Here is a 16,544-nt window from a genome sequence, read left to right as displayed (position 1 = left end):
AAAGAGAGGCTTTTAAATGTAAAAGTTCTTAGAGGAGTTAGCTGGTTGGAGGTCATAATCACTAGCTTGTGGAGGCAAGTTTGAATGTTTGTAGAGGTTTTCGAACTAGAGGAAACAATATTGATGAGAAGAGAGTGGTGAAAGTAATTAAATTTGAAAAAGACTCATATGAATGAATACTGAGAGAGATTTGAGTGTAGAATGGCAAAAGGAAATGAAGCAAGGAAAGTGGATGAGGATTGGGAGGTATTTAGGGAAGCAATGCTGGCACATATAAGAGATGCATATGGAATGCAAAAGGTGGGAGGTGGGCAGATTAGAGGTGAGTGAATGGTGGGATGAAGAATTAAAGTTGCACACCCCAGCTAACCTGACCCTCAACCCTGCTGAACCTAATAAGCTTTTTATTTACATTCACTCTTGGCTTTTTCCTTTCACATACTCCTCCAAATTCAAGTCACCAACTTCTGTAGTTTCTCTTTGAATCGGTCACCAGTGCTGTATCATCAGCAATCAACAACTTACGTACTTCTAAGGTTCTCTCGTCCCCCACAGACTACACACTTGCCCCTTTCTCCAAGTTTCTTGCATTTAACTCTCTCCACCCCCTCCATCAACAAATTGAACAACCTTAATGACCTCATACACCCCTGCTGCAGACCAGCCTTCACATGGGACCATTCAGTCTCCTCTCTTCCTATTTGTACATGAGCCTTACACCCTAGATGGAACCTTCTCACTACTTCTAGCAGCTTTCCTCCCACACTGTATTTGCTTAAGACTTTCCACAAAGCATCTCTGTCAACCTTGTCATATGCGTTGTCTAGTACCATGAATGCCACATACAAATCCATCTGGTTTTCTAAGTATTTCTCACACATTCTTTAAAGCAAGCACCTGATCCACACATCCTCTACCACTTCTGAAACCACAGTGCTTCTCCCAGATCTGATTTTCTATACATGCTGTCATCCTCTCAGCCACTACACTCCTGTGCAACTCACCAGGTATGCTCAGGAAACTTATAACTCTATTCTTTGAAGACACATTTATCCCCCTTGTATATGATAGCACTATACATGCATATCGTCAATCCTCCGGCACCTCACCGTGATCCATGCATACACTGAAAATCCTAAATAGCCAATCATCAACACAGTCGACATTTTTCTTGATAAATTCAAATGCAGTACCATCTACTTCAGCCACCTTACCACATTTCATCTTACATAAGGCTTTCACCAAACCACTCCTCATGACTCTTATCACTTTGCATACCACCTTGACCCTAATACCCAAGATTTGTCAGCCTGTCAGCAAATGCATTCATCAGTCCTTCAAAATACTCACTTTATCTCCGCCTCACTGTTACCACTTGCTCAATTGCCCTCTTCACCGATGTTCCTACTTGTTCTCTTGTTTTTTGTACATTATTAACTTCCTTCCAGATCATCTTATCTTCCCTTCAGCGTGCTGATACTTGGAGCCCAACTCTCATATGCCTTCTTTTTTAAACCCTGCACCTTCCTCTTTATTTCTAGCCACTTTCTTTTATACCTTCTCCAATCATTTGCACTCCTTCCCAGTAAGTACTGCATAAATACTGCTATTCTCTGTCTTAGAAGGTGATTAAAGGGGCAGTATTGGGAAATTGGAAACCCTCCCCTTCTTCTATTTCAATTTGTAAAAGAGGAAGCAGGACAGTATGTGGCATGAGGTGGTTGGATCAAGTAAGTAATGAAAGGGTAAGAGAGATTTGTGGTAATAAAAAGAGTGTGGTTGAGAGAGCAGAGGAGGGCGTATTGAAATGGTTTCGTCACATGGATAGAATGATTGAGAAAAGATTGACAAAGAGGATATATGTTAGAGGTGGAGGGAACGAGGAGAAGTGGTAGACCATATTGGAGGTGGAAGGATGGAGTGAAAAAGATTTTGAGCGATTGGGGCCTGAACATACAGGAGGGTGAAAGGCATACAAGGAATAGTGAATTGAGCGATGTATACCTGGGTCGACGTGCTGTCAGTGGATTGAACCAGGGTATGTGAAGCGTCTGGGGTAAACCATGGAAAGTTTTGTGGGGCCTGGATTTGAAAAGGGAGCTATGGTTTTGGTGCATTACACATGTCAGCTAGAGACTGAGTGTGAACGAATGTGGCCTTTGTTGTCTTGTCCTAGTGCTACCTAGTGCTATTTCATATGTGGCGAGGTGGCGGTGGAATGGATGAAGGCAGCATGTATGAATATGTACATGTATATACATGTATATGTCTGTGTATGTATATGTATGTATACATTGAAATGTATAGATATGTATATGTGCGTGTGTGGTATTTATGTATATGCTTGTGTATGTGGGTGGGTTGGGCCATTCTTTCGTCTGTTTCCTTGCACTACCTCACTAACACGGGAGAAGGAAGGAGAAGGAACAGAGAAGAGGGCCAGGTGAGGATATTTCCTCAAAGGCCCAGTCCTCTGTTCTTAACGCTACCTCGCTGTCGCGGGAAATGGCGGATAGTATGAAAAAAAAAAATATATATATATATATATATATATATATATATATATATATATATATATATATATATCTTCTGTTTCCCATTTTAGAAAGTTAATACAAGGAGGGGAGGATTTCCGGCCCCCCGCTCCCGTCCCCTCTAGTCGCTTTCTACGACACGCGAGGAATACGTGGGAAGTATTCTTTCACCCCTATCCCCAGGGATAATATACATATATATATACACATACACACACACACACACACACACACACACACACACACACACACACACACACACACACACACACATATATATACATATGAAAAATGTAAGAAACAATTTAGAAAACAAACTTTTAGCTTGAAATGAATGAAAAAAAATGAATGTCACATAATGGTTCAACCTCTGGCTATGGAAAAGGAAATGTACAATTTATTCACACAAACGTCAATAGCAGTTCTCATCAATTTCACCACTGTATCAATAAGCGTCCGGGGTAAACCATGGAAAGCTGTGTAGGTATGTATATTTGCGTGTGTGGACGTGTGTATGTACATGTGTATGGGGGGGGGTTGGGCCATTTCTTTCGTCTGTTTCCTTGCGCTACCTCGCAAACGCGGGAGACAGCGACAAAGTATTAAAAAAAAAAAAAAAAAAAAAAATATATATATATATATATATTTTTTTTCATACTATTCGCCATTTCCCGCGATAGCGAGGTAGCGTTAAGAACAGAGGACTGGGCCTTTTTTGGAATATCCTCACCTGGCCCCCTCTGTTCCTTCTTTTGGAAAAAAAAAAAAAGAAAAAAAGAGAGAGGGGAGGATTTCCAGCCCCCCGCTCCCTCCCCTTTTAGTCGCCTTCTACGACACGCAGGGAATACAAGGGATGTATTCTTAATCCCCTATCCCCAGGGATATATATATATATATATATATATATATATATATATATATTTTTTTTTTTTTTTTTTTTATTGTCGCTGTCTCCCGCGTTTGCGAGGTAGCGCAAGGAAACAGACGAAAGAAATGGCCCAACCCCCCCCCCATACACATGTATATACATACGTCCACACACGCAAATATACATACCTACACAGCTTTCCATGGTTTACCCCAGACGCTTCACATGCCTTGATTCAATCCACTGACAGCACGTCAACTCCGGTATACCACATCGCTCCAATTCACTCTATTCCTTGCCCTCCTTTCACCCTCCTGCATGTTCAGGCCCCGATCACACAAAATCTTTTTCACTCCATCTTTCCACCTCCAATTTGGTCTCCCTCTTCTCCTCGTTCCCTCCACCTCCGACACATATATCCTCTTGGTCAATCTTTCCTCACTCATTCTCTCCATGTGCCCAAACCACTTCAAAACACCCTCTTCTGCTCTCTCAACCACGCTCTTTTTATTTCCACACATCTCTCTTACCCTTACGTTACTCACTCGATCAAACCACCTCACACCACACATTGTCCTCAAACATCTCATTTCCAGCACATCCATCCTCCTGCGCACAACTCTATCCATAGCCCACGCCTCGCAACCATACAACATTGTTGGAACCACTGTTCCTTCAAACATACCCATTTTTGCTTTCCGAGATAATGTTCTCGACTTCCACACATTCTTCAAGGCCCCCAGAATTTTCGCCCCCTCCCCCACCCTATGATCCACTTCCGCTTCCATGGTTCCATCCGCTGCCAGATCCACTCCCAGATATCTAAAACACTTCACTTCCTCCAGTTTTTCTCCATTCAAACTCACCTCCCAATTGACTTGACCCTCAACCCTACTGTACCTAATAACCTTGCTCTTATTCACATTTACTCTTAACTTTCTTCTTTCACACACTTTACCAAACTCAGTCACCAGCTTCTGCAGTTTCTCACATGAATCAGCCACCAGCGCTGTATCATCAGCGAACAACAACTGACTCACTTCCCAAGCTCTCTCATCCCCAACAGACTTCATACTTGCCCCTCTTTCCAAAACTCTTGCATTCACCCCCCTAACAACCCCATCCTTAAACAAATTAAACAACCATGGAGACATCACACACCCCTGCCGCAAACCTACATTCACTGAGAACCAATTACTCTCCTCTCTTCCTACACGTACATATGCCTTACATCCTCGATAAAAACTTTTCACTGCTTCTAACAACTTGCCTCCCACACCATATATTCTTAATACCTTCCACAGAGCATCTTTATCAACTCTATCATATGCCTCCTCCATATCCATAAATGCTACATACAAATCCATTTGCTTTTCTAAGTATTTCTCACATACATTCTTCAAAGCAAACACCTGATCCACACATCCTCTACCACTTCTGAAACCACACTGCTCTTCCCCAATCTGATGCTCTGTACATGCCTTCACCCTCTCAATCAATACCCTCCCATATAATTTGCCAGGAATACTCAACAAACTTATACCTCTGTAATTTGAGCACTCACTCTTATCCCCTTTGCCTTTGTACAATGGCACTGTGCATGCATTCCGCCAATCCTCAGGCACCTCACCATGAGTCATACATACATTAAATAACCGTACCAACCAGTCAATAGTACAGTCACCCCCTTTTTTAATAGATTCCACTGCAATACCATCCAAACCTGCTGCCTTGCCGGCTTTCATCTTCCGCAAAGCTTTACTACCTCTTCTCTGTTTACCAAGTCATTTTCCCTAACCCTCTCACTTTGCACACCACCTCGACCAAAACACCCTATATCTGCCACTCTATCATCAAACACATTCAACAAACCTTCAAAATACTCACTTCATCTCCTTCTCACATCACCACTACTTGTTATCACCTCCCCATTTGCGCCCTTCACTGAAGTTCCCATTTGCTCCCTTGTCTTACGCACTTTATTTACCTCCTTTCAGAACATCTTTTTATTCCCCCTAAAATTTAATGATACTCTCTCACCCCAACTCTCATTTGCCCTCTTTTTCACCTCTTGCACCTTTCTCTTGACCTCCTGTCTCTTTCTTTTATACATCTCCCACTCAATTGCATTCTTTCCCTGCAAAAATCATCCAAATGCTTCTCTCTTCTCCTTCACTAATAATCTTACTTCTTCATCCCACCACTCGCTACCCTTTCTAATCAACCCTGGGGATAGGGGAGAAAGAATACTTCCCACGCATTCCTCTTTTGTCGTAGAAGGTGACTGAAGGGGACAGGAGGGGGAGGCTAGAAACTCTCCAATCCTTGTATTTTAAGTTTCTAAAAGGGGAAACAGAAGAAGTCACGCGGGGAGTGCTCATCCTCCTCAAAGGCTCAGATTGGGGTGTCTGAATGAGTGTGAATGTAACCAAGATGAAAAAAGGGGAGATAGGTAATATGTTTGAGGAAAGGAACCTGGATGTTTTGGCTCTGAGTGGAACGAAGCTCAAAGGTATAGGGGAAAAGCGGTTTGGGAATGTTTTGGGAGTAAAGTCAGGGGTTGATGAGAGGACAAGAGCATAGGAAGGAGTAGTGCTACTCCTGAAACAGGAGTGGTGGGAGTATGTGATAGAGTGTAAGAAAGTAAACTCTAGATTGATATGGGTAAGACTAAAAGTGGATGGAGAGAGATGGGTGATTATTGGTGCCAATGCACCCGGGCAAGAGAAGAAAGACCATGAGAGGCAAGTGTTTTGGGAGCAGCTGAGTGAGTGTGTTAGTAGTTTTGATGCACAAGACTAGGTTATAGTGATGGGTGATTTGAATGCAAAGGTGAGTAATGTGGCAGTTGAGGAATAATTGGTGTACATGGGGTGTTCAGTGTTGTAAATGGAAATGATGAGGAGCTTGTAGATTTGTGTGCTGAAAAAGGACTGGTGATTGGGAATACCTGGTTTAAAAAGAGAGATATACATAAGGATACGTATGTAAGTAGGAGAGATGGCCAGAGAGCATTATTGGATTACGTGTTAATTGATAGGCACATGAAAGAGAGACTTTTGGATGTTAATGTGCTGATAGGGGTAACTGGAGGGATGTTTGATCATTATCTTGTTGAGGCAAAGGTGAAGATTTGTAGAGGTTTTCAGAAAAGAAGAGAAAATGTTGGGGTGAAGAAAGTGGTGAGTAAGTGAGCTTGGGAAGGAGACTTGTGTTAGAAAGTACCAGGAGAGACTGAGTGCTGAATGGAAAAAGGTGAGAGCAAAGGACATAAGGGGAGTGGGGAAGGAATGAGATGTATTTAGGGAAACAGTGATGGCTTGCGCAAAAGATTCTTGTGGCATGAGATGCGTGGAAGATGGGCAGATTAGAAAGGGTAGTTAGTAGTGGGATGAAGAAGTAAGATTATTAGTGAAAGAGAAGAGAAAGGCATTTGGACGATTTTTGCATGGAAATAGTGTAAATGACTGGGAGATGTTTAAGAGAATGAGGCAGGAGGTCAAGAGAAAGGTGCAAGAGGTGAAAAAGAGGGCAAATGGGAGTTGGAGTAGAGAGTATCATTAAATTTTAGGGAGAATGAAAAGATCCTTTGGAAGGAGGTAAACAAAGTGCGTAAGACAAGAGAACAAACGGAAATATCAGTGAAGAGGGCTAATGGGAGGTATTAACAAGTAGTGATGATGTGAGAGGGAGAAGTAGGTATTTTGAAGGTTTGTTGAATGTGTTAGATGATATAAGTCAATATAGGTTAGATGTATTGGTCGAGGTGGTGTGCGAAGTGAGAGGGTCAGGGAGAACGATTTGGTAAACCCAGAAGAGGTAGTGAAAGCTTTGCAGAAGATGAAAGCCGCCAAGGCGGTGGGTTTGGATGATATTGCAGTGGAATTTATAAAAAAAACAGGGGTGACTGTGTTGTTGACTGGTTGGTGAGGATATTCAATGTATGTATGGCTCATGGTGAAGTGCATGAGGATTGGCAGAATGCATGCATAGTGCCATTGTACAAAGGCAAAGGGGATAAAGATGAGTGTTCAAATTACAGAGGTATAAGTTTGTTTAGTATTCCTAGGAAATTATGTGAGAGGGTATTGATTGACAGGGTGAAGGCATGTACAAAGCATCAGATCGGGGAGGAGCAGTGTGGTTTTAGAAGTGGTAGAGGATGTGTGGATCAGGTGTTTGCTTTGAAGAATGTATGTGAGAAATACTTCGAAAAATATATGGATTTGTATGTAGCATTTATGGACCTGGAGAAGGCATATGATAGAGTTGATAGAGATGCTATGTGGAAGGTATTAAGAGTAAATGGTGTAGGAGGCAAGTTGCTAGAAGCATTGAAAAGTTTTTATCGAGTATGTAAGGGATGTGCACGGGTAGGAAGAGAGTAAAGTGATTGGTTCCCAGTGAATGTAGGTTTGTGGCAGGGGTGTGTGATGTCTCCATGGTTGTTTGATTTGTTTATGGATGGGGTTGTTAGGGAGGTGAATGCAAGAGTTTTGGAAAGAGGGGCAAGTTTGCAGTCTGTTGTGGATGAAAGGGCTCATCGCCACCCTGCCTCACATGAAATGACAACCCCCTCCCCCCCGCATGTGTGCGAGGTAGCACTAAGAAAAGACAACAAAGGCCACATTCATTCACACTCAGTCTCTACCTGTCATGCATAATGCACTGAAACCACAGCTCCCTTTCCACATCCAGGTTCCACAAAACTTTCCATGGTTTACCCCAGACACTTCACATGCCCTGGTTCAATCCATTGAGAGCACGCCGACCCCGGTATACCACATCATTCCAATTCACTCTATTCCTTTCACCCTCTTGCATGTTCAGGCCCCAGTCGCTCAAAATCTTTTTCACTCCATCCTTCCACCTCCAATTTAGTCTCCTACTTCTCCTCATTCCCTTCACCTCTGACACATATATCTTCTTTGTCAATCTTTCCTCACTCATTCTCTCCATGTGACCAAACCATTGTAATACATCCTCTTCTGCTCTCTCAACCACACTCTTTTTATTACCACACATCTTTCTTACCCTTTCATTATTTACTCGATCAAACCACCTCACACCACATATTGTCCTCAAACATGTCATTTCCAAGACATCCACCCTCCTCCGCGCAACCCATGCCTCGCAACCATATGACATTGTTGGTACCACTATTCCTTCAAACATACCCATATTTGCTTTCCAAGATAATGTTCTTGCCTTCTACACATTCTTCAACGCTCTCAGATCTTTCGCACCTTCCCCCATCCTGTGACTCACTTCCGCTTCTATGGTTCCATCTGCTGCCAAATCCATCTTTTGCGCAAGCCATCACTGCTTCCTTAAATACATCCCATTCCAACCTCCACTCCTCTTACATCCTTTGCTCTCACCTTTTTCCATTCTGCACTCAGTCTCTCCTGGTACTTCCTCACACAAGTCTCCTTCCCAAGCTCACTTACTCTCACCACACTCTTCACCCCAACATTCTCTCTTCTTTTCTGAAAACCTCTACTAATCTTCACCTTTGCCTCCACAAGATGATGATCAGACATCCCTCCAGTTGTATCTCTCAGCACATTAACATCCAAAAGTCTCTCTTTCGCGTGCCTATCAATTAACACGTAATCCAATAACACTCTGGCATCTCTCCTACTTGCATACGTATACTTATGTATATCTCTCTTTTTAAACCAGATAATCCCAATCACCAGTCCTTTTTCAGTACACACATCTGCAATCTCTCTCTCTCTCTCTCTCTCTCTCTCTGTATATATATATATATATATATATATATATATATATATATATATATATATATATATATATATATATATATATATATTTATATATATATATATATAGAGAGAGAGAGAGAGAGAGAGAGAGAGAGAGAGAGAGAGAGAGATGTATATATGTATATATATCCCTGGGGATAGGGGAGAAAGAATACTTCCCAAGTATTCCTGAGTGTCGTAGAAGGCAACTAAAAGGGAAGAGAGCGGGGGGCTGGAAATCCTCCCCTCTCGTTTTTGGTTTTCCTAATGAAGGAACAGAGGAGGGGCCAAGTGGGGATATTCCCTCCGAGGCTCAGTCCTTTGTTCTTAACGCTACCTTGCTGATGTGGGAAATGGCGAATAGTATGAAGAAAAAAAAAAAGAAAATATGTATATGTGTGTGTGTATGTGCCTGTGTGTGTGTTATCTTTTTGAAATAGTCAGAAGGGAGATTGTCTGAATATCATAACGATTGGGTTTCTGTAAATAAAAAATGCATCCCTTTAGGATGGCTCGTAGGTTGTAAAGAGAGGTTTATTATGAACAGCTGTCTGTAAATATCTTTTCCATAAAGCATATAATGTCATATTTGTAGATAATGTAAGGCACAACAGTCTTAATAAAAAAAAAAATTTTTTTTACAGATGGAAATGAAAGTGAAAGTTTACTGCAAGATGACATCAGCTTTGGAGATGTGTTTGGCACTTCAAATCCATATGAACAAGGCTCCTTTGAATCTGACATTCTTGAAAATATGAGGTATGTTATCCATGATTATATATGTTGAAATGATTATGTATATTTATATATGTATATATAAATATATACTCACACAGACATATACATATATACACATGTACATAATTCATACTGTCTGCCCTTATTCATTCCCGTTACCACCCCGCCACACATGAAATAACAACCCCTTCCCCCAACATGTGCACCCTCTTCTGCTCTCTCAACCACACTTTTTATTACCACACATCTCTCTTACTCTTTCATTACTTAATCGATCAAACCACCTCACACCACATATTGTCCTCAAATATCTCAATGTTATTTTCTTTATTATACTTTTTGTTGCTGTCTCCTGCGTCATCGAGGTAGTGCTAGGAAGCAGACGAAAGAATAGCCTAACCCACCCACATACAAATGGATGGAAAGGATCACAGTTTTGCATGTGATCAAGTATATTCCTATGAGTCTACTGGGAAAATTAAACAAGATAAGTTCCCAAGTGTGCTTTTGTGTAATAATCACATCATTAGGGGAGACAAAAGAGAGAAATATAACAGTCAGTTGATATACAACGATGAGACATAGCCAGGACACCATTTGGTAAATATGTGATTTTCCAAGGTATGTTTGAAGGAATAGTGATTCTAACAATGTTATATAGTTGTGAGGCATTAGCTATAGATAGGGTTGTACTGAGGAGGGTGGTTGTTTTGGAAATGAAATGTTTGAGGACAGTATGAGTCATTTCATGTATTGTAGATAAAACAAAAACTCTGCACACTCATTCTTTCTTCAAGCACTACTACCTAACCAAAATACAACTCTTTTTGTAACAGGCTTTGGTCATTTCTTTTATATCACCGCTCATTTCCCCTTCCTGTACATGAGTGATGCACTATTTGGTAAATGCACTTCTCACTGTGTTAATTTTTTTATTGCGTGTTATACCATCAGTTTAACCGTTAATGAATTTTTCCATCACATAACTATTCACTCTCATTCTTGAGCCACTTCATCCAGCATTCAGATTATCTAACTGATCAAATCCTTTCCACTTTGTTTTGATTTTAGTGAGTGTTTGTAACATATTTCTAATGAAAAACAAATCATTCACATATGTATTCGAAATGCCTTATTCTTCATGCATTCTGGTTATTGTGCATGTATGCAGTGTGACCTGCTGAAAGCATAGTAACTTTAAGATTATTTTTGTTAATATGATTATGATAGAAATACTTCTTGACCAACAGTAGGCTTGATGAAAATGAGCTGAGTATGATGGTGGATCAGGGTACGGTAGACCAGCTGCTTGTGGATCAAGAGACTGAGGAGAGCTTTCGGAGAGACCATCGCACCACTTCTTCCACATCTTCTGGTCCCTAACCTATGCCCTCGTCTGCATGGGATTTTGACTCTCTTATAACCATTGCCAATACAGACACAACTGTGACTGCTGGTGTATTTCACTGACCACCTCAAGCTGCCAGCCACCTGTGATATAATTTCTGTGGCTACTAAATCTACTCACTGTTACACCCTTGTACTGCAAATAGTGTGTTGAAGGATATGGGAGTAACTTTAGAGCCATGGTTGCAACAGCTTGGTTATTTCCAGGTAATGGTGGTGTGTTCTAAATGCTCCTTCCATTGAAGTTTTGTGCAAGTATTCTGTATTCTAAAAAGGTAACTTTCAGGTCTAATAAAAAGAATTAATCATACTTGTATTGATGACGGTGCTTATTTTGTCATGCAATAAAAAAATCTTTTTCACTTAATAGCACTTCTCCAATGAGATGTAGTTCACCTTATACTTCAGTAAGAATCTTTAAAATGCTGCCTGTAATTTCAGTGTTGCGTGACTTAGATTTACATTCAGGAGAGACACTCGGCTCAAGTGATACATTGAAAAATTTTCTGCCTTTATGTGACCATGAAGCTGATAGCAACTTAGGCCTCTTAATGCATCCAAAATCTCTAGACTGATTATTCACCTTAAATGACTGTTCACCTTTACATGTCTTGTTTTAATGCTTTTGTATATGAATTTATTTTCTTTTTGGTCTTTTATATACATTCTTTTTATTTGTTTGTAGTTTCCTGCTTGTATGATCATGTCATCACAACACTAAAGTACTCTCTTCCCAGAAACTGATGCTCATTCCCGTCTTCTTGTAGTTGCAAGTATTCTTTTTTGGAATATACATAAGGGTTCAAGACCTTGTTTTAATGGAAAACTGATGTAGAATCTTGCAAAAGGTTGGGACCCAAAAGTATCTACCTATTTCAAGAATGAAAGTACATGTGCACAACCTTATTGGCAGTTTGCTAAAAGTGTATAGAAAGTTCCCAGATGCCATTTTTCATCTCTAAAAAGATGCACTTTGCATTCATTGCCCATATGTTATTGACATTCTCATGAAACAAGCAGCAGCTGATAAAAAACCAGACTTACATCAATTAAGCTTTTCCATCTGCTCAGGCAAGTATTTTTCAGATCAGTGCTAAACCAACAGTGGAGTAGTAGTTTGAATTGTGGAAGGAATTTTTTATTTTTCATCTTCCATGTATGTAATTTACTGGGAAATGTTATTAGTGAACAACCTGTACACTGGTCCAGTTGAATTAGATAACATATGTAGTTTGCAGACAATCAGAATACTTCAAGTTACAGGAAATCCTTCCATATCTCCTCTTCCATAACCCAGAAATGCAGGTGGGAGCTCCTATAAAGATGGATTTGTACTGCTCATTTACAATATTAGATTTATGAAATAGTTTTGAGTACATTATTATCAGATGTTTATGCACATTGGCATGAGTTTTTCATAACAAGCTGTAATGAACATCCGAAAAGTATTCCATGGGACACTTAATGCATGCAGTGTAGTATAGGTATACTACAAGGAAACAGACGAAAGAATAGCCCAACCCACCCACATGTATATACACATATACACATGTATATACATAAATGCCCACACACGCTCTTATACATACCTGTACATTTCAACGTTTACATACATATACACACACCTGAAATAGCATTCTCTCTCTCTCTCTCTCTCTCTCTCTCTCTCTCTCTCTCTCTCTCTCTCTCTCTCTCTCTCTCTCTCTCTCTCTCTCTCAGTGCGAGGTACTTCTTGGTATAGGTATTAGGAGTAAAATAAGAATAGACTGAAATGCTATATGGAAAACAAAATATTTTTATTTAGTTGTATGGAAAATATCAAAAATATATGGAATATCTTATTTGGAAAATGTAAAAAACATAAGTATGAAGTTTTGTGGCTTAAGGTGTAATTTTCATTAATTATGATCCAAATTAGGTTCCAAGTCGAGCCTTTTTTTTTGTACCGGACCCAGCTTGGGCAAAATCCAAGCTATTGTTATGTGATTCTTTTGCTGCTAAGATATAGCTTTTTTAGATTTCATGAGTACCTGACATAAGCTTTTGAAGTTATGGTTCAGGTTAATTTGAAGGTTATTTTGACTGTCAGCACTGGAGAGAATGGTGAATGTTAGATGGTTGGAGATGGGTAATGGGCAGATGAAAATGGATGAAAAACAGATGTATGGAAATGGAAACCAGATGTATGGATGGGCAGATGGAGGTCAGACTGACAGACATAATAGTTCCTGCTTTGCAGGCAACACAAAAATGAGACCTGATATATGAGTTGAACAGTTCCTTTGTAACTTTTAGAATGATAAGGAATTTATTCTGGTTTTATTGAGTATATGTTATATAACTGTTTAAATCAGCTTAACACTACATTTGTATGGAAATATGTTAAATCTACTTTGTACGCTATTCCTGTTTTTGATTGTCATAACATTTGATGTAGTTGTTACTAGTTAAAAATGTGATAATACTTCACAGGTTTGCACTTAACAGATCCATGGCACTGACATCCAAACACTTCCATTGGTATCCATTAAAAATTCTGGATAATCTACTTGCCATGCCATCCTCAGAAGTTCTCCTATAGTTATCAAGCATTGTAATATTTAGCTTGATATAGCAAGAGTCATGTCATTTTTTGTAGCCAGAGCCGTTTTAGAGAGGAAATACATCCACTACTGGTGGTAGCACTTTCAACAGGGTGTATAAGGTGTTGAGGAGCTTATACACCCTAAGCTTTCTGAGAGAGATCCATGGAATTCATTGTGCCTGTTTCAATAAATGGCTTCAAAGAATTCCCTTGTAGACTTGAAGAATGCTCATCTAAATGATTTCAAGTGAATTTTTGTGCAAAGATTCTTTAATAATTCTGTCACTTTGGGATATTTGAGCTCTTATTTTCTGTTTTATGTGGATAGCTGGGCCTATTCTTTTTACGTATTTTAAGAATGGAAGCCATTGCAGTGCAATTTACAAGGCCCAGATCATGGATGGGCTGACAGTAACCTGCACCCTTGGCCATCTGAGGTTCTTAGGCCTCTAGGTTTAGTAATTTATACCCCCCCCCCCACACACACACACACACACACACACACACACACACACACACACACACACACACCATCACTACTAACCGAATATTTGATGTTATCCCAGGGTTAGGAAGTACAGAATTGGGAGAACAAAAGGCATCTGATATTGGGAAAAAATAAGAGCCTTGACACAGCTAAAGTGCAGACAGAAGAGTGGCAAATTTGTGACATAACATACAATAAAGTTACACTTATATTGTAATTGTTATGAGAAATCTTTGTAGGAAAATCCATGCAGTTTAGGAGAACAGATTTCAAGTTTTACTTTGTTAACCCATTGAATTCTTTGCCATTTTCTGGAAAGTTTCCCCTAGGACTGATGGTAATCAAAAAATAAGGATATAAATATTTCAGCTGTATCAAGTAATGGGAAATGCTTATAGAGACAAAATGATTACTGTAAAGCTAACGTTTCCAGCACTGTAAAGTCAAACTTGATGGGCCACTTATGCTGGGATTAGGATAGGTGACTGCTTGCACACTGTACCACTTTGTTTACTTTCCTTCTCACTCACCTTCTACCACAAACTCTGAACATAGTCAAGACACTCACTCCCTCACATGATTGTTTTCTTAACCCATCACAGTCTTCCAGCACTGGTGAGGGCTATTTGCCATGTAATATGCAGTGAATGATACTGAAAAGTAATATGAGCATTTCACCACCCATAATAGTAATCTGCCAAAATTACACTGAATTTTTACACTTTTATAGTCATGTTAATATTACAATTATTACAAATATATATTTACAGTTTATTCTTATAGGAGCACAAACTTCATACCTTTCTGCCATTGTGGTGTGGGTAACTAATGTTATGGAAGAATTTCTTTTGTGTATGGTAATTACATTTGCTTGTGACATCTAATATCCAGATGGTATACCTTCCAGTTCAGTTAAGGGTAGAAGAAAGCACACTATACAAGTGTGTATGTAGTCCCTTTGTCTATCTTTCTATATCTCTGATGCCTGTTCCAATCTGAACTCCCTTAAAGGGATGGCCATGGCAACAGAGTCTCCATAACTAAAGAACTCCAGGATTAAGGTTCTGAAATTACTATTGGCCAAAAGTATTTAGTTTAGTGAGACTACAGATGCTTGAGCTGAAGGGAGTAGCTTACCACAAGTATAACTGGATGATTATAAGCTGATGCTGTCTTCATGGGGTTGTACCTGTTGCACATGTCAATAATGCTTCCCTGAATACTTCCTATTCCTCACCCATTCTTATAGCTTTGTTTACTCCCACCTTTTGCCATTCTACACTTGGTCTCTCATGGTATCTCTTCTTGCTAGCCTCTTTTCCAAGCTCACTCACTTTCAGTGATGACCATGAAGTGCATATTTTTATTGAAAGAGTCTTGACAGTTAGATGACATTTAAAGATTTCCTTTTGTGTTTGCAAGGTTGTGCACCTGCCTTATTATCTAAGAGAAAGATGTGACGTCTAGTCTCCAGTCTTTTACATAACTATTCAACTTCACTGGGTCTATGGGTAATATATGGTGTCAGTTGGCCATGCTGTTCCCTCCATTAGTCTTAGTGACACATGAATTTTCCTCATATATGCAAGCACATTGCCTTTCATTCCAGGATTCACCTTGAATTCCTCTAATCTGTTTTACCATGCTTAACAAATGAGCTATGAGTGCATTAGTTTTTCAGACTTATGAGTTAGCACAACCTGGAAAACCTTAGAAACAAATCAAACTACAAAAACAAAGTGGTCACCTAACTTTCTTAAATGAATGACTTGGCAGTTTCCAGACAGGAGCTGTAAATAGGATCAAGCAAGCAGCTTCTGAATTTCCTCATAGTGACAGTAAACCATGTGTTTACTTAATCATCTTTGATATTGGACCTTCAGATCAGATGTGGACAGTAAGCTTATCACAGAAAGCAACATTTTAACTTTAGGCTGTTGGGGAAAGTAGATTTATCATAGCAGGGATGCAAGAAGTAGAAACTTTATCCACTGCATACTGTAGGTTTAGTTTTTCATGCTGTCATACCTAAAACCAAAAATTTAATGCTGATGTGTATTTGGATGAGACATGACTTTTTTGCATTTAACTTTCCTAATGAATCTGCAGGTTATTATAATAGCTATGCAAAAAGATGCCATGAACGTAAGGCAATAGGTTA

General features: G+C 39.7%; 1 protein-coding gene across 7 annotated transcripts in view; it reads left to right on the top strand.

Moving 5' to 3' along the window:
• Positions 1–16,544, top strand: part of LOC139746857 (uncharacterized) — a 456,577-nt gene that overhangs the window by 438,955 nt on the left and 1,078 nt on the right. For all 7 annotated transcript variants that reach the window (XM_071658479.1, XM_071658480.1, XM_071658476.1 and 4 more), the window contains 2 exons: positions 9,812–9,926; positions 11,156–16,544. The exon at positions 11,156–16,544 is cut by the window's right edge and continues 1,078 nt beyond it. In XM_071658479.1, the coding sequence (XP_071514580.1) occupies positions 9,812–9,926; positions 11,156–11,288 (248 nt within the window). In that variant the 3' untranslated portion in view covers positions 11,289–16,544. The remainder of the gene's footprint in view (positions 1–9,811; positions 9,927–11,155) is intronic.

The sequence above is a fragment of the Panulirus ornatus genome, chromosome 66 (genome assembly GCF_036320965.1).
Source record: "Panulirus ornatus isolate Po-2019 chromosome 66, ASM3632096v1, whole genome shotgun sequence".
Lineage (NCBI taxonomy): Eukaryota > Metazoa > Arthropoda > Malacostraca > Decapoda > Palinuridae > Panulirus > Panulirus ornatus.
Note: the sequence above shows the minus strand (reverse complement) of the source record. Positions and strands in the feature narration are given on the sequence as shown.